This window comes from Triplophysa rosa, linkage group LG5, assembly GCF_024868665.1.
Source record: "Triplophysa rosa linkage group LG5, Trosa_1v2, whole genome shotgun sequence".
Taxonomy (NCBI): domain Eukaryota; kingdom Metazoa; phylum Chordata; class Actinopteri; order Cypriniformes; family Nemacheilidae; genus Triplophysa; species Triplophysa rosa.
Window position 1 is genome coordinate 5094183 of NC_079894.1, and position 15650 is coordinate 5109832.

At 38.9% G+C, this 15650-nt stretch overlaps 1 protein-coding gene across 6 annotated transcripts in view; it reads right to left on the reverse strand.

The window, feature by feature from the left end:
- slc6a9 (solute carrier family 6 member 9) overlaps positions 1-15650 on the reverse strand; it is a 51089-nt gene that overhangs the window by 26228 nt on the left and 9211 nt on the right. The window contains exon 1 of one of the 6 annotated variants that reach the window (XM_057333232.1): positions 3706-4077. The exons of 3 other annotated variants lie outside the window; for them this stretch is intronic. In XM_057333232.1, the coding sequence (XP_057189215.1) occupies positions 3706-3741 (36 nt within the window). In that variant the 5' untranslated portion in view covers positions 3742-4077. Of the gene's footprint in view, positions 1-2929; positions 3279-3649; positions 4078-15650 lie in introns of those variants that run through there. 2 more of the 6 variants (XM_057333231.1, XM_057333237.1) reach the window with 2 other exon arrangements.

Here is a 15650-nt window from a genome sequence, read left to right on the forward strand (position 1 = left end):
CATACATCTTCCAAAACTCTAATTTAAACGTTAGAGCTATGAGTGATGCAATACCAAAATAAAACGTTAAACAGGCTGTCTAATATAGGCGGAAATTAATCTGCACGCAAATAAAATCGGCTGTCGCGTTGAGCCTCTTGACAAGAGAAAAGGCTTGAATCGTTAACCAAAGCTAACGACTGTGGTTACATACATCTTCCTAAACTCTATTTTAAAGGTTTAAGAACTATAAGTGATGTAATACAAAAACCGATGAGCTGACTAGGCTGTCTAATAGGCGGAAATTAGACGAATCTGCTCGCAAACTTACCTTCGTGCTCACGGGCTTCCTTCTGCACCGAAGCATTACAGCTATTGATTTTTAACAAAACAGGCCTACTCAAATGTATCTAACCTAACTATTTTCACTCGTTATTGTCTAAAAAACTTTCAATCAGGAGACGTAATGCAGAGAAGCTCCCGCGGAGTGAAGAAGAGGTGGAGTTACGAGACTTCTCAGACAGTTGAAGTGTCCAATGGAGTTAAGAGATTTGCTCTCAAGCTAATTTCAACACTTTAGATTGGTTAATAATTTGTAAAAATAACAGACCCACGTGGGGACTGATCAATAGCATCGATTTGTGAAAAAATATGAAATTGACCAAATTTGGACATAGGAGGTTTCCACCCGACAGCGACGTTATGCTTCTCAAATGCTTTTTTTAATCACCCTAATTTGTCTTTTTTTACACACCTCTGCTTTTTCATGAATCTACATGCACACAAACAATTTTAAACAACATACTTATCAGGACAGCTTCCAAAAGGACCAATCCAAAAAAAAAGTCTCCCAGGTTAGTCAAATCAGACTGTCAAACTAACTTATATATGTATGTATATATACAGTATATGCTATTATATGGTATTATCATATACAATGTAATACAATATATTCAGTTATATGCTCATATTGCGGTAGGTCATACATTCTGTAATAAATATCATTTAGGAAGCATGCATGCCTAAAGGTCTTTGCACATACAGTCCGAAATGTTCGTATGCGTTTTTCGTATTTTGCTCTCGTTTGTACGGTGTCTCTGATTTGTTAAAAAAGGCCACTCAAAATGCTTGACGGATGCAAAACGCAGAAAATGGAACCCGGTCCGAATTTTTTTATGACGGACAAAAATATCAGCGGCAGTGTGCAAATGTGATTGACACAACGTGAGGTCGTATTTATTTTTTAACGTGTGGAAATTTCGGACGCAAATTTCGGACTCAATGTGCAATGGGCTTAAGCCTTCATATCACTAAAACACGTTTTAAATAAAAGTCTCATTTGCCAAAAATCTGTTATTTTTAATTAACACTAAAGTCATTTTGTTTGAAAAAATAGATCTTGACAGCCATTGGACGCTGTAGTCTGTTGTTGAAGGACAAGAGGTGAATTCCATCTCTTGTGTTTCAGTGGAAAAAAAACACCTAATTTAAATCAATGTTTTATGAGACGTAATCTGCTACCATTTCTCTCAATCTCCGAACGTTAATTCTGTTAATACTGCCTGCTGGATCATTACATGAAACGCAAAAATAAACCAAAATGGTCGCAACATCACAAATTCAGCATCACCGTGAAAACATTCTGACCCAGTACGATATTACCACCACATAATTACAGCCTCACTCTGACATTCACATTATCGTAATTATAAATCAAGCATTTACAGATATCAGCATGCCGCAGAATTAACCACATCACTGATACAGAGACTCCATTCGGCACAGAGCCCAGGCTGTTAAATACAGAGCTGAATCTGCAGGACAGCAATAATGAGAGGGAGAGGCATGGCTGTGACAGTACCTGTGACAACACTGGACTATTTTAAGGGAAGTGAGGTCTTGCTACAGTATGAATGCAATAGTTATTTCAGGTTGTGCGCATTTCAAGCCTGAAAGTGATTATAGGTTGTTTTTCCAGGCTGGAGCTAAAGCTGTGGCAGATGCACTTTCTCCTCTGTGTATGTGTGTGTGTCGGGACACCTGAGACTATGATGCGTCAGCCTCTCAACAACCATCAAAAAAAATCAACGCACTTCATTAAATGCCCTCTGTAGTGCGTCTATACAAACAGTGCGCCTTTACCATATAACAAGACCTCAAATTTTCTATGATTTTGAGGAAAGATGTAGTACTCTGTACTATGAAAACTAAACTAAAAAAAACTTTCAGAACTGAATCACCTGTTCTTTCCATGTATGATGCATGTATTAAGATTAAAGGTAAAAATATGCAAAAGGTACTGTTAGGTACCCAAACACTAAAACAGAAAGCTCCATGCAACCACCTTAAGGTCAGGTGTGTGAGATCTTTCAAAGGTCTCAACCCAAACATTGGGGACACACAGTCACGCATGTTAGGTTTTAACCTACATACTGTAGATAAGTCTGCGGACAGAAAACAGATATCCACCTCTTAAGCAAATGAATAAAAGGGGAAAAAGGTAAAAAAAACAGAGAGGTTAGAGTTGGGGTTATCACTAGTCAAGGGTTGCAAACAAAGCCCCTCTTAACATCACATTATAGAGAGGTGTAAGAGCAAAAAACGGACAAAGGTTTTACTTCATGATGGAATCAAAGAACAGTTTTAAGCACTGTATGGCCATATTCTCTCTTACTCAAGGCGCCCATTTGGCTAGATTTTAACAGCACTACAAATGCTTCTGGCTTGAATTTGTCATCTTCTTGAACGCCTGTTCAAGAGCATAACTTCATGACAACGCAGTTTAAAACGTTCCTGAACTTCAGATATATGAAACAGATTGAATTAAAGACTAACATTCCTGGCAACCCTACAGACTAAGCAAGATCACGCTGATAAACACACTTCCAATACTTAAAACCAGCCACATAATCTCTCAATTAAAAAAGCAAGTTTTATCTTCATCACCTACCGAAAGCAATCTCATTTTGTCGCGTCCGGGTTTTTTTTTTTTTTCAAGTTACCCGACTGTTACTTTCTCCTAATTTGCACTTGCAGAATAGATGAACGGAAACAGAAGCAAAGGAAAGGATGCGACCGAAATTAGCCCTGCACGTAAATCTGTAAGGCACAATGCGCCTTATCGGATATCTATACGTTTATTTCCAACAAATCTTCCCCGTGACTGTTTAAGTGCCTTGGTGACTAAAAAGGAGGTAAGGCGAGAGAGAAAAAGAGGAGAAATATGGGCCAGGCTGCATTCAGCTCCGTCTCTCCTGCCCACTTCCTTGGAAACTTTATCACATACCCTTCCACCAGCGTCGCCAGAACTTCCCACTGCAATTTGTTATAAAAACTTTTCAGTTGGCCCACACGTGGTCTGGTTTTTAAAAAGCTACAGCCCCTTTCTCACGTGGTCCGAAGGCTATTGAGTCGTCACAGGCCCCCTGAATGATGGCCGAAAAATAAGGCACTGCAGACAATGCAAAGTCTTGATTAATTCAGTTCTTTCAGGACCCTGCACCGTCGTCCGGGCAGCTCTGTACAATTGCCGCTTTGATGCGACAGTTAACACGCTCGCGCTCTCTCGCTCGAGAGTTGCAAAATTTTTTATTTCCCTCTCTCCGTTTTTGTCCCGAGTGCTGGAAAATTTCAATCTGTTTGCGATATAACACAAAGACGATGGACTGACCTGATCGGCCGTACGCGTCGCGCTGCTGTTGGACTCCGACATGATTCGATACTGACCGGTAGTTGTCTTGCTTCAACTCTCGAGTTCTTCATTCACACCTTTGCGTTCGCTTCCGCCGAGAGACAGGAAAAAGAACCCCTTCCTTTCGACTGGGCTTGATTAATGCCAGAATTATTTTCACCTCATTTCATCTGATGGAGTTCTGTTTCCTCTCCGCCTCTTTCAATCACTCGCCGTGGAAGGTCCCCCTCCACCACCGCCACTTTCTTTCTCTCCCTCCCTCTCTCACTCTCTCTCTCGCTCACTTTCTCCCTCCCTTTCTGCTTCTCTCTCTCTCTCCCTCCCCTCACCTCCTCGTCAAGCTGTACTTTAGGTTAGGGAAAGCACCCCCCCTCCTTCTGTATCCCCATTCTGAAAAACAGACAGAAGAGATCCACAGCCTTTGCCTCTACCTCCACAATGAATGGAGTCGTTATCATTCCAGGACTTTGGCTGCATACTGAGTGCTAGGAGCTGCTAGCTTAGCTGCCTGGAGTCACTGCCAAGCTTTTCAGCGGCCGGCCCGCACGATAAAGGACAAAATTAAGGAGAGGTCCACTTCCATGAGGCGTGCTACTCTCGCTGTCTCCGCATTTCGTCCACTTGTTCTCGAGGCAGCTGCACCCAGACCACCAACGCTCCCATTCAGCCACACTTGACTTTCAAATCCTCGTTCCCTGACATTGCCAACTCCCCTGTAAGGTCCTACAAGAGGCCAGCGGAAGTAAATACCCTTACTGTCTTCTTTGCAGGTTATTAGATTTGCCAACCCATATGTAAACGAGAACAAGTGAGGTCATTACAGGCCTGAAAGAAGCGGCACAACAATTCATGTGAAAAGATACTGACAAAAAGGATTTCTCCAAAAAGGTCGGCTCTCATTTGCAGCTCTTGGCAGTGGACCCAACCGAATATCCTGTTATTGGTGTTAAAAGTTGACAGACTTGTGGCGCTCGGCCTAATGAGCATTTGATAGAGGTGTACAATAGTGGTGATGCATTTAATGAGCGGGCGGTTGCAAAAAAAGATACAGCACTGACACTTGTATCAACTCCACAATATGGAATGAACCAAACCACGCATGGCAACCAAATGCAGTTGATGTTATCATTAATTTGTTTTATTATTTACCACATATAATTGGTTTGCCACTAGTTTAGGAGCTGGTTTAAAGAGATAGCTCTCCCCAAAAGATCATTTATTCATGTTCAAGATCATTTATTTACATTCATGTCGTTTTAAACCTGTATGACTTTCTTTCTTCTGCACAAAACATTAAAAAAGATGTTTTAAAGAATGAATGGTAACCAAACAACATTGGCCCCCATTGACTTCCAATGTATGGACAAAAAAACACTGAGACATTTCTTAAAATATCCTTTTTTGTGTTCCACAGAAGAAAGAGTCCTATGTCATTTGGAATGACATGAGGGTGGATTTTAGCGGTGACAGAATTTTTATTTTTGAGTTAACTATCCCTATTTACTCTCTCTCATCCTGACATATGGGGATTGAAAATCGAATTTAACTTTGTTATATTTCCCATGTTAACAACTTCATACACAAGTCATATTTTTTCCACTGGACTGCAATTTAATTCAAATACATTATATGTATATGGTGCTTTTCACAATCTTGCATTGATTCAAAGCAGCTTTACAGGAAAAAAAGAAAAACACAGAAAGAGGTAGAATACAAAACAGTACAGTACATGGTTTACAGAAAGAGAAGACCATTCTAAAAAAGCAATGTTAATGGAATTTACATGACCATAAGATAATCTAATATCAGCAGTCTCCCAGTGACCAAGCCAACACGGCACAGTGACGAGGAAACAAAACTCTAATGATGATCAAATGGAGAAAAAATCTTGGAAGAAACCAGTCTCAGCCAGGAGGACCAGTTCTCCTCTGACACATTAGAGCTGCACTCAGTAACTGCACAACATCTTCAGAATTTTCTTAAATCATACTCACATAATATGGATCATGAGATTGTGCCAAAACTGGAGAATTTGCACAACTATCTATATAATATGTAAACAACCTATACAATGAAAAAATATAGATTTGTAGGCAAAAAACATTAGTCTGAAGTTTTCTAGGTTTTTCCATTCAAAGACAGAAAGGCATATATTATTTAACAAATTATGTATCACATTCTATCCATCATAGTAAAAAGTATTTTTAAATGAGGTGAAAGTGATGTTTCGTATGCCTGCGAGTTATTGAGGATGCTCTCTCAGCTGAACATAAACTACATCTGGTCTGTCTGGCCCTTTAGGCACACATAAAGATGAGCATCTCTTTTCACATAACTACACAAATGAAACTAAAATTATACTGCAAAATTTCTGGCTTAGTTACATCCATTATCTAGTGCTTAGATTAGATGCATGTTGAGCAAGTCTGCAATACTGTAATGACTAGCCAATTGGTGAGGTCCACTAGTTTATCTAGATTGTTTTGACTGTGTGCTATTAAGGTTGCTTTTGTGATTTTAAGTGTATAATGTAAAAAATAGTAGATTTGGTCATTTTGGACATTGAATGATCCAATTCTGCAGGTTCCAAAATATGATTGTTTAAATTTTGTTAAGAGAGAGGGCTTTTGAATTCACGATACCAGTTCAGAAAGTGATCAAGTTGGAGATCAAGGTTGAAGATATGATCATTTAAACATGTTCTAATGTTTTAATGCAAAGAAAACACAACCACATATTTATGACCTGTTTTTAGAAGCATTAATAATGTGATTTGACAATTTGATTAATAGATTAAATGATACGGTTGAGGTCAAACGTTTACACCCCCTTTGCAGAATCTGGAAAATGCTGAAAATTTGGGAAAAATAAGAAGAATTTTGAAAATAAAGGTTTATTTTTAATTTAGTCCTGCCCTGAATAAGTTATTTCACAAAAGAAATGTTAACATAAATCTCACACCGAAGAATTATAACAGTTTCTAAAAATAGCCCAGGTAAAAAATGTACATCCCCAGATTATTAATACTGTATATGATGGTACCTGAACAATCAATGACAGTTTTTATGTTTTGTCACAGTTGTTTAAGGGTTTCTTGTTGTCCACAGATTTTCAGAAAAATCATACAGGTCCTCCAGAATCTTTGCTTTTTCAACATTTCTGTATATTTGACTCATGTACAGCAGTAACTGTATGACGTTGATATTCATCTTTTTACATTGAAGACAAACGAAAGACTCATACACAGCTATTACAATAGATAGAAACATTGCTCATAAATTGCATTCAGTGATGCTCATGAAGGCACCACTATTCATTCAGGTGGGTGTAAACCTCTGAAAATGACAAGTGGTGTAAATTGTTATTGTTTAGTTTATATACTGTATCTTATTTTTTCATTTAGTAATGTCCTTCAGAAGCCAAAAAATACATATACGTATGTTTCTCAGAAAAAGGAATATAACAATTTACACCAAGGACCATTTTCAGATGCGTACAACTTTTAAAAGATGTAAACTTTTGACCTCAACTGTATGGGTTTCATTGGATGAACGCGCCTGGAAGTTAACTTCTTGTCTGTGTTTGGAATAAAAATTCATTTTATATTTAAAGTGTCCATAGCTCAGATAGTTTCTGCATATCTCATGTTAATCTTGAGTACTTACAGAATAGTATCGCAACCTTCAAATATCCATAGTGTCTTTAGTTTGATCACATGTATAAAAGACAGATACAGCTGTACGATTATTTCCGAAAACATATGACGCGTGCGGGGGGATGGGGGGCGGAAATAAAGCATGTGGGCACCCATTGCCAACAAAACATAGACATATGACTCAATTTCAATTACCGCGTGCGGTTCATGTCCAGCATCTTTTAGCGCTGGGACCGCGCCATGTATCAGTTTCAAACGATCTCCAAATCCAGCGTTATATCCACCGTTTAAAAAAAAGTCACCACCTGGATTTAACTAAGCAAACGGGTAAGAGCCTCCCATTGGATGGAGGTCTAGGTTCAGCAACGTTATGTGCACAAAGGATGAGGTCAGCTGACTACCTGAAAATACTGAATGACCAGGTTATTCCATTAATGAGTCTTTTCTTCCCTGATGGCACGGGCATATTCCAAGATGACAAAGCCAGGATTCATCAGGCTCAAATTGTGAAAGAGTGGTTCAGGGAGCATGAGACATCATTTTCATTCAGAGTCCACACCTTAACCCCAATGAGAATCTTTGGGATGTGCTGGAGAAGACTTTGCGCAGCGGTCCAACTCGACCATTGGCGAAAAATGAATGCTGGACGCATTAATGCTGAAATTAAAACTCTGGACGGGAAAAAATGGACATTCTGGACATTGCAGAAGCTTATCGAAACTATGACACAGCGAATGCGTGCCGTAATCAAAGCAATAGGCGGTCCAATGAAATATTAGAGTGTGTGACTTTTTTTGGACGGGCGGTGTATAACTTCCATCACTAAAATGCCGTGAGTAACGAGCAGCAGCTGCAGGCCACAGCATTGTAATTTAACATTAAAAATAAGTCAGAATGCAAGAAACACCGTTGCATCCCCCCCTTATTGATGAAATTCGACCATCTGTATTAATAGTTCATAGTTTATGTATAACAACAAGTAAAGAGTAAATAACTACAAAAAAATATTATGTTAGACTGTGCTCTTTTGAGTTGTCATTATGGGCGTTTGGGTAGAATAGTTTTTTTAGTTTGTATACTTTAACCACCTCCGAGGATAGTGGGGGTCTCAAGTCACTGGCACTGTTATTTTGGGGGTCACGGGCTGAAAAGTTTGGGAACCCCTGCCTTAGGGGTTTCTTACTTTTAGACTAGTTGACTAGTCATTTACAAAAACTGTTCGATTCAAATTAGTCGGAATGCACATCCCTAGCCACAATCCCACAAAGTGGTCTGGCTGTATGAACACATCCATGATATCAACTTGCAGATCAAGTCAGAATATGGCTCAAAAATCATTTCAGTGGGCACATGTCTTGAAAAGTTTATTTTCACGTACCCTTTTCAGGATGTCCCACCAACTACAGGCAACTGATTAAGACCTTGTTGATGTATTTGTGACACCCACCCACACATACATACGCACGCATAGCTTCGGGCAGCTCCTTGTGTCTGAGCCACGAGCCCGGCTGTAAGGGAATCTTACACAGCCGGTCATTAGAGACTCCTCAGAGGCCCCAGCCAACCCCTATTAGTCAAGCAGCAGCACGGGGCCTCGCCTCCCATCACAAAAAGACTCACTTCTAATGAGGATATGTACACTCTATTTGCACTGCTCCATATCAATAGCATAATGGCAAGCGATAAGAGCAAGAGAAGGACTGAGGCATTGAAACTGAATAAAAACATGAAAACAAAACAAGTGTGCACACTGGGGCTAAGATCTCCTAATTGGACACTCATCTCTAATACGCAGTGCCCATTATAAAGAAAAGAAAAATATTATAAATAAATACCAATGTAGATATCGGCTGATTATTAAAATATTATTATACTATTATTAAGTGGAGAATAGACTGTCAATTGTAAACACTATTAGGGCCGACAGATTTTCACTACACAATTATTGTGGCTAAAAGATTTCACAGTTTACATATCTATTGAAATTTGTTTTAAATCAATTAACAATCTTCAGATGTGTTTATTATGTGTTTTCTCTTTTTGGTTATTGAATCATATTCCAAATATAAGTGTAGGATGTAGAAAGAAAGAGTTTGTGGCTCCTAGGGCAAATTTTTAAATGGGCGTTAAATTATTAAATAGGCGTTAAATTATTAGTTACAAAATTATTATGTGTACTATTAACAATATAAATGATCATAATTTAATATATGGTTATTGTATATTTTCAATGTTTTAATACAGTTTCGAATACGATAAATATTGTTAAATTGTGACATTCCTAGTGTCAGTTATTGAAATGTGATATACTGTAATTGTTTAGAATAACTGCTTGAATCACAATGCTTGAATCCTTGATCAACAACTTACTTACTAGATACTCTGTGTGTTCTTGCAGCTTACTTGGTAAGCTTTTCGTTAGCGATGAAAAGGTCATGGGTTTAATCCCAGAGATCACACATACAGTACTAATAAAATGTAAACCTCAAGTCGCTCTGGACAAAATGCCAAACATGTAGATGTTAAATGCCTTTATTAAAAGCACAATGAAGACAGCTCATGAGTTTACACCATTTATGATTTATGTCATTGCAATTTAAAATGGCACTTGCACCTACGAGTCAACAAACAAAACGCTTAACCAGCAGGGTTCCCAAAAGCCATACATTTTACAACCTTCCTTTCAGTCCTAAGCCTACTACAGAACAAAATCAAACATCGAGAGAGAAGCACAGAGCTAAATTGCTCTGCAGCAGAAAATGCTGCCATCAATTTAGACTCGTGGGTCATGTGGAGCCAAAAACCAAGGTAAATACCGTATCCTCTAGTGTAACCTGAATATAGGAAAGTAACACAAGAGGTTTCCAATTTCACCAGAGAGCTTTGGTAAGTGTCATTTCCAGCAAAAGCCCTTAAGCAGGTGTTTCCCATTCAGAGCACGTTCCCTCTATTGACAGCAGAACAAGAGGGCCTCAGTGAGGGCTAAAATACTACTGCTGACTGAAAACGTCACTTTTTCAAACTTAGTGCCGGCTTTGATGAGCCGTCTCCTACCGGAACTCTCTTTTGCCCTATTTACAATCCAGAGTGGTATGTCCAACACACAAAAACAACTCTAAGCAAAGACACACAAAACAGAGGACCACGGTTTTACATAACTACTCACGAGATTTTTACCCCCTGCACAAGACAACAGAAAAGCTGAAGGATTGTGCGGTTTAAATAGAGGCACGCTGGTAATAAATAAAATAGGAAACCATAATTGAGTCATTCCTATGGTCATACTTTAAAACAAGAGACTTACATAATGTCACTGCCAACCAAAGGAAGCAGTGGTACTAGTCTTGCTAAACATCAAAAGTTTTTCAAAAAAACTCACTCTCTAAGCTGACAAGTTTAGTTTTTGTTTTAAAACAGCAACTAGCATCGTGAATCATGACTACATTGTATATTAATAAATGAGTTTCTTAGGATTTTTAATTTAGCATAACAGAAGAACTTTATGATCAGTAGAGAGATATAAAGATAAAAATAAAAAAGAACAAAAATGACTTTTTACAAAATAAAGGTATTAAAGCATTAAAAGGTAAAAATCTCTGCGATTTCTCAAGTTTTGCTTTGGCCAATCAGCTGAACACAATGTGACTTGGTGTGTTTTACAGAATTGAGAAACATTAAAAAAAGTGTGTAAATTGGGAAGTTACTAGCTAGCTTTAGAAGAAATAAGCATTAAGACAAATAGAAAGTGAAAACTCACGAAACTGAAACAGGCCAATTTGCATTAAAGAGTACATTCCTCAATATTTTTAAGGGCTTATTTTGGTTTATGGAGTGTCCGACAACAAGTTTATGTACATACATGATGTAAAAATACTATTATTTCGTAATAATAAGCAGTTTTTATTACCTTACTTCTTGACTGACTCTCAAATGATTCGTTCCGCGATTCATCTGTGTAATCTCCGCCTTTCCGCCAGCGTAGTCTGATCTGATTGGTCAGATAGTGTAGTCTGCTGTGATTGGTCAGATGGTCTAGTCTGCTGTGATTGGTCAAATGGTCTAGTCTGCTGTGATTGGTCAAACGCGTTCAGCATGTGTCGCAAATGGACCGCCTATCATTACCGCTGTATTACGGTTTGCAGGTGGTTGGATATTAACAGTGTATAGAGAGAGATGGCGTCGATTTTACCTTACCAGTTCGAGCCCGAGTCTGACGAATCATTCTTTAATCCTTATACAGATGCCAGTAAGAAAAAGGACTGTTTTAGACACTTCTCTTGTAACAGTTAGTTATCACGGCATACAGTGTACGGTGTTCGTATCTTCAGATGTTATTATAACTATAGTACACCACGCAGTTCTTGAAATAAAGACTTTGCGAGTTAATATGGTTGAACACTTACATTAGCGCAACGAGTTTATAGCTAACGTTAGGTAAACAAACAGTAACAACCCCAAAAATAACGGTAACGTTAGCTAAACACAGACATGAGATAACGTCACACAAATTTAATTTTAAGTAAAGACAAAAACAAAGAGTCACACTTACAGGTTGTGATTCGGTGGAGCTTACAGGTCCAAATAAAGTTGGTATTGCAACATCTTTTAAGGAAAGACGTTTAATGTATCCTGCAGTAAAGGCGCCAAGATTGATGAAGCAATCTTCGGTAAAATGACGCGCGCAAAGTAAAACGTTCGGTTTATACTCCTTTGGTGTCGTTTGAAAAATAAATAGTAACCATTTTTTCCTCAGAAGTTCTTCCTTTGGTAGTGAAAATAAGACTGACTTAGTTTCACTACATAGAACACAGCTTCTCTTAGACATGATGCACACGTCACGAACGAGCTAGTACAGTGTTTGGGGAGGAGAGAGTAAAGTTTTCGCAGTCAGTAGGCGGGGATTTTTCTAGTGACGTAGGTACATTGTGGTTAAAGATTCGGACAGGTCATGGCTTGTTCGCGTGATTCAGAGTCGATTACCTTTTTTATAAGCTAATAACTTTGTTATTCGTTCACCTTCGGATTTACAACTTGGCAGATTGCTTACATTCAAACACGGCAAAATTAAACACTTCATGAAATGTATTTTTTATGATCTCGAGGAATGTACTCTTTAATCAATTCATATCATTCCAATATACGTAAAATGGCTCCAATTAACAGGGTTCAAATAAAGAAGACTATTTTAATAAACGGCTTTCTGATCCCATTGCATCACTCTGAATACATATTCATGTCTATCATTACAAATCAATTTAATATGCTCTCAATCTCCATTACACTTCAACGGTGATGACAATGCCACCAAAATGGGTGTCCTTCTTATTCGTAACTTCTTGTAAGGAAATGCTTACTTTGTACAGCAGGAAGTAACGTAGTGAATCTTAATCCTAGTCCATGTCGGGCCAGACGTGCCAGTGAAAAGTCTGGCACGGACATTGTTGGGGGCAACACGGAGACATATTTATGGACCTTCGCCTGAAAACAACTTCCTACCCTCTTCCTTTGGTGTGTGTTTGGGGCAGAAAGAGTCTGTGACGTCTGCCTGGTCCAATGGCTTTCTGGACGCTGACGAGCAATTTCCAACGCTTGGATTAACCTGAAACTTCTACGATTCACCCCCACTCACGCTACCTCCTGCCATAATTTGGCTAGAAGGGCCCCAGCTGCTAATTCTTTATAAATAGCGTGTAGCTCAGATCTCCTCCGGGAAGAATGGGGCTCAGAGGAATCGCTTGGGCACAAATCGTGCCGGAAAAAGCACACAACATACACATTTCAACAAACATATGGGACCATCGCTGAGGATGAAATTGAGGTACATGTGACTTGACTTGCCTCACGTGGAATAAACTGTCAGCCAATCAGAACAGTGAAAACAAACAATCAAGCTTTACTTGAGTCTAAGGGGGAAGAGAGTTGGTAAAAGTTGGCATTTGATTCATTTGTTAAATCAAAAGTCATATGATATTTTGTAAACTTACATATGCAATTGAAATGGTTACAGGGGCGTGTATTAGGACCAGCCATGTTTTGACAAACAGCTGAAAATCTTTTTTTTTCAACTCAAGAGGGCAAAGACACTGAACTACAGAACAGAGTTTACAAGTTGTCTGTGGGGTGAAGTTCTTTTCTCTCAGCACACAAAAGAAACCAGTACAAAGCAGTAGAGACTCTGTGACACTCGAGCGAAGCTTCCTGTCAATGGTACATGAGAGGCACACAGTGAGCACTGTTTACGCTCACAGAAAACATTAGAGTCATTTTAAAGGAAACTACGCAATTGTTTATGGGACATTTTTTATTGTTTGTTGTGTAATACAGCACCAAAAAAGAGTGAGACTGATTTTAAACGGTCTAGATCAATTATAGACAAAATATACTTCAGTCTCAAAAATCCTGTGTTGCCATAGCTCAACTGGTAGAGCAAAGCACTATCCACATTAAGGTTATAGGATTGACACCCAGGGACACACAAACTGAAAACTGTATACTTGGAAGTTCTATAAGTCACTTATAATTATAATTTGAATTAGAAATTCTGCTTTTCATGGCTTTATTATGGAATTCCTGGCACTTCATTTTTTACATGATTTGGTAAACACAACAGCAAGGGTTGTGCTGCTGTGATCTTTTAACACGGAGAGCTTCAGAATGATAAATAATAGGTCAAGGGGCTGGTTCTCTGGAGAAACCCTGAGAACAGCAGACCCCCCTCAACCCAGGCCTTTTTCTTCTATTCTCACCAGTACGGGGGGAGCAGGTCGGGTTCAACCGCAACAAATTACCAAAATATGAGCTGAAAAGGCTTTCAGGGACTTCAAGTCAACCGTTAAAAATAATATTAATAAAAATGAGAAGATTTAGGAAGCCAGGTGGGTGGAACGCGGCGATAAACTGCAGTCCATAATTTCAGCAGGCTAGGACAAAAAGGGTCTCGTTCTTGGTCCGTATTTTTGTTTAGTCTTGGCAGAATAGGGGTACTTTCAAATATAAAAGCGAGAGGAAGAAACAGAAAAACGAAATTTTCTGCCTGAGTGGTTACTTCTAAGGAAATCTAAAGCCCGAGACTCAATAGGCCCTTTTGGAAAAGGGGAGTATTTTTTAAAGGAATCGCAGCAGTGGACGTGTTTGGCATTTGGTGGCCTTTGTCCTTTAATTGTGCTTACTCCACGGTGGCTGCCTTCTCTGTGGGCTTGTTGCACTCCACAGACAGGAAAGTCAGTGGCTCAAACATAGACAGAAATCATGTTTGACTTCCCCTGCGCTCGACCACATCTGTTCTCATGCCCCTGAAGGCGCTACGGTTGCACGGTTGCAAAGACACGAACGCTGTAGCTAATGCGAGTGGCGAACAGCTCAATATGTTCCTTACGTAAGTCTGAAAGTGCTGCTGACCTAAGAATGGCCTTGACGTTGACCCTCATCACTTAAAACTGAGACTTTTTATCACGAATAAACAGAAATGAACCAAAATAAATCATAAAAATGATTCTCGTTAAAATAAAAGGACTTTTTTACATTTATGTAAACCAATAATGACTGAAACTTAAACAGCATTTAAGGCACCACAAACACGCTCCTGACAGGAAAGCACCTTAGGCAGCATCATATGTTTAAAGATAAACTGTTCTAAGAACATATTGCAACAATTTCTTTAATAAAATTCGTCCAGGATGATGCACAGATGCAGGAAAAATGATCAATCTATATATTGATATATGATATATTGAATTGTAAATTGTTTTCAAAACACAAAAGGTATAGATCAAATTCGTTCCAATTAGTGTAAAATGGACCATTTCACCAAATATGTATGTTCTTTATTTGTGTTTTTATTTATTACGAGTCTTGACGTGGATTAGCAAAATGTGCTAAAGCTAAACTTTCTTTGTATTTTCCAGTAAGTCAATTCTTGTGCGTTGCACATGAGGAGCGCCGTTTGTTGTGGACTGCGCGAGTGACTGGGAGGAAACTTGCCAGAGTTTTGAACAGAGTTTTTACTTCTGCGTCGGACCTACGCCATAGCCTACGTAAAGACACGTACCCTATGCCGTAGCCTGATGCGACTTGGACCACAAGCGCTGTGATTGGTCTGCTTGAACCCTCTCCCTTCAGGTCAAAAAACTCAGCAATAGTGTCGGGTTATCTCATATGCTTTTCCGAATTAATTACATAAATAAATTACGTGTTTTTCTGTATTTAACAACTCAAGCTGCAAAAGTGACTGTTTACTTCCCGCTATCACTGCTAAATACTTCTCAGACAGCTTACACAACGAACCGCTGCTTCTTCGGCTCTTGTCTTGGTTACACAAGCAACACG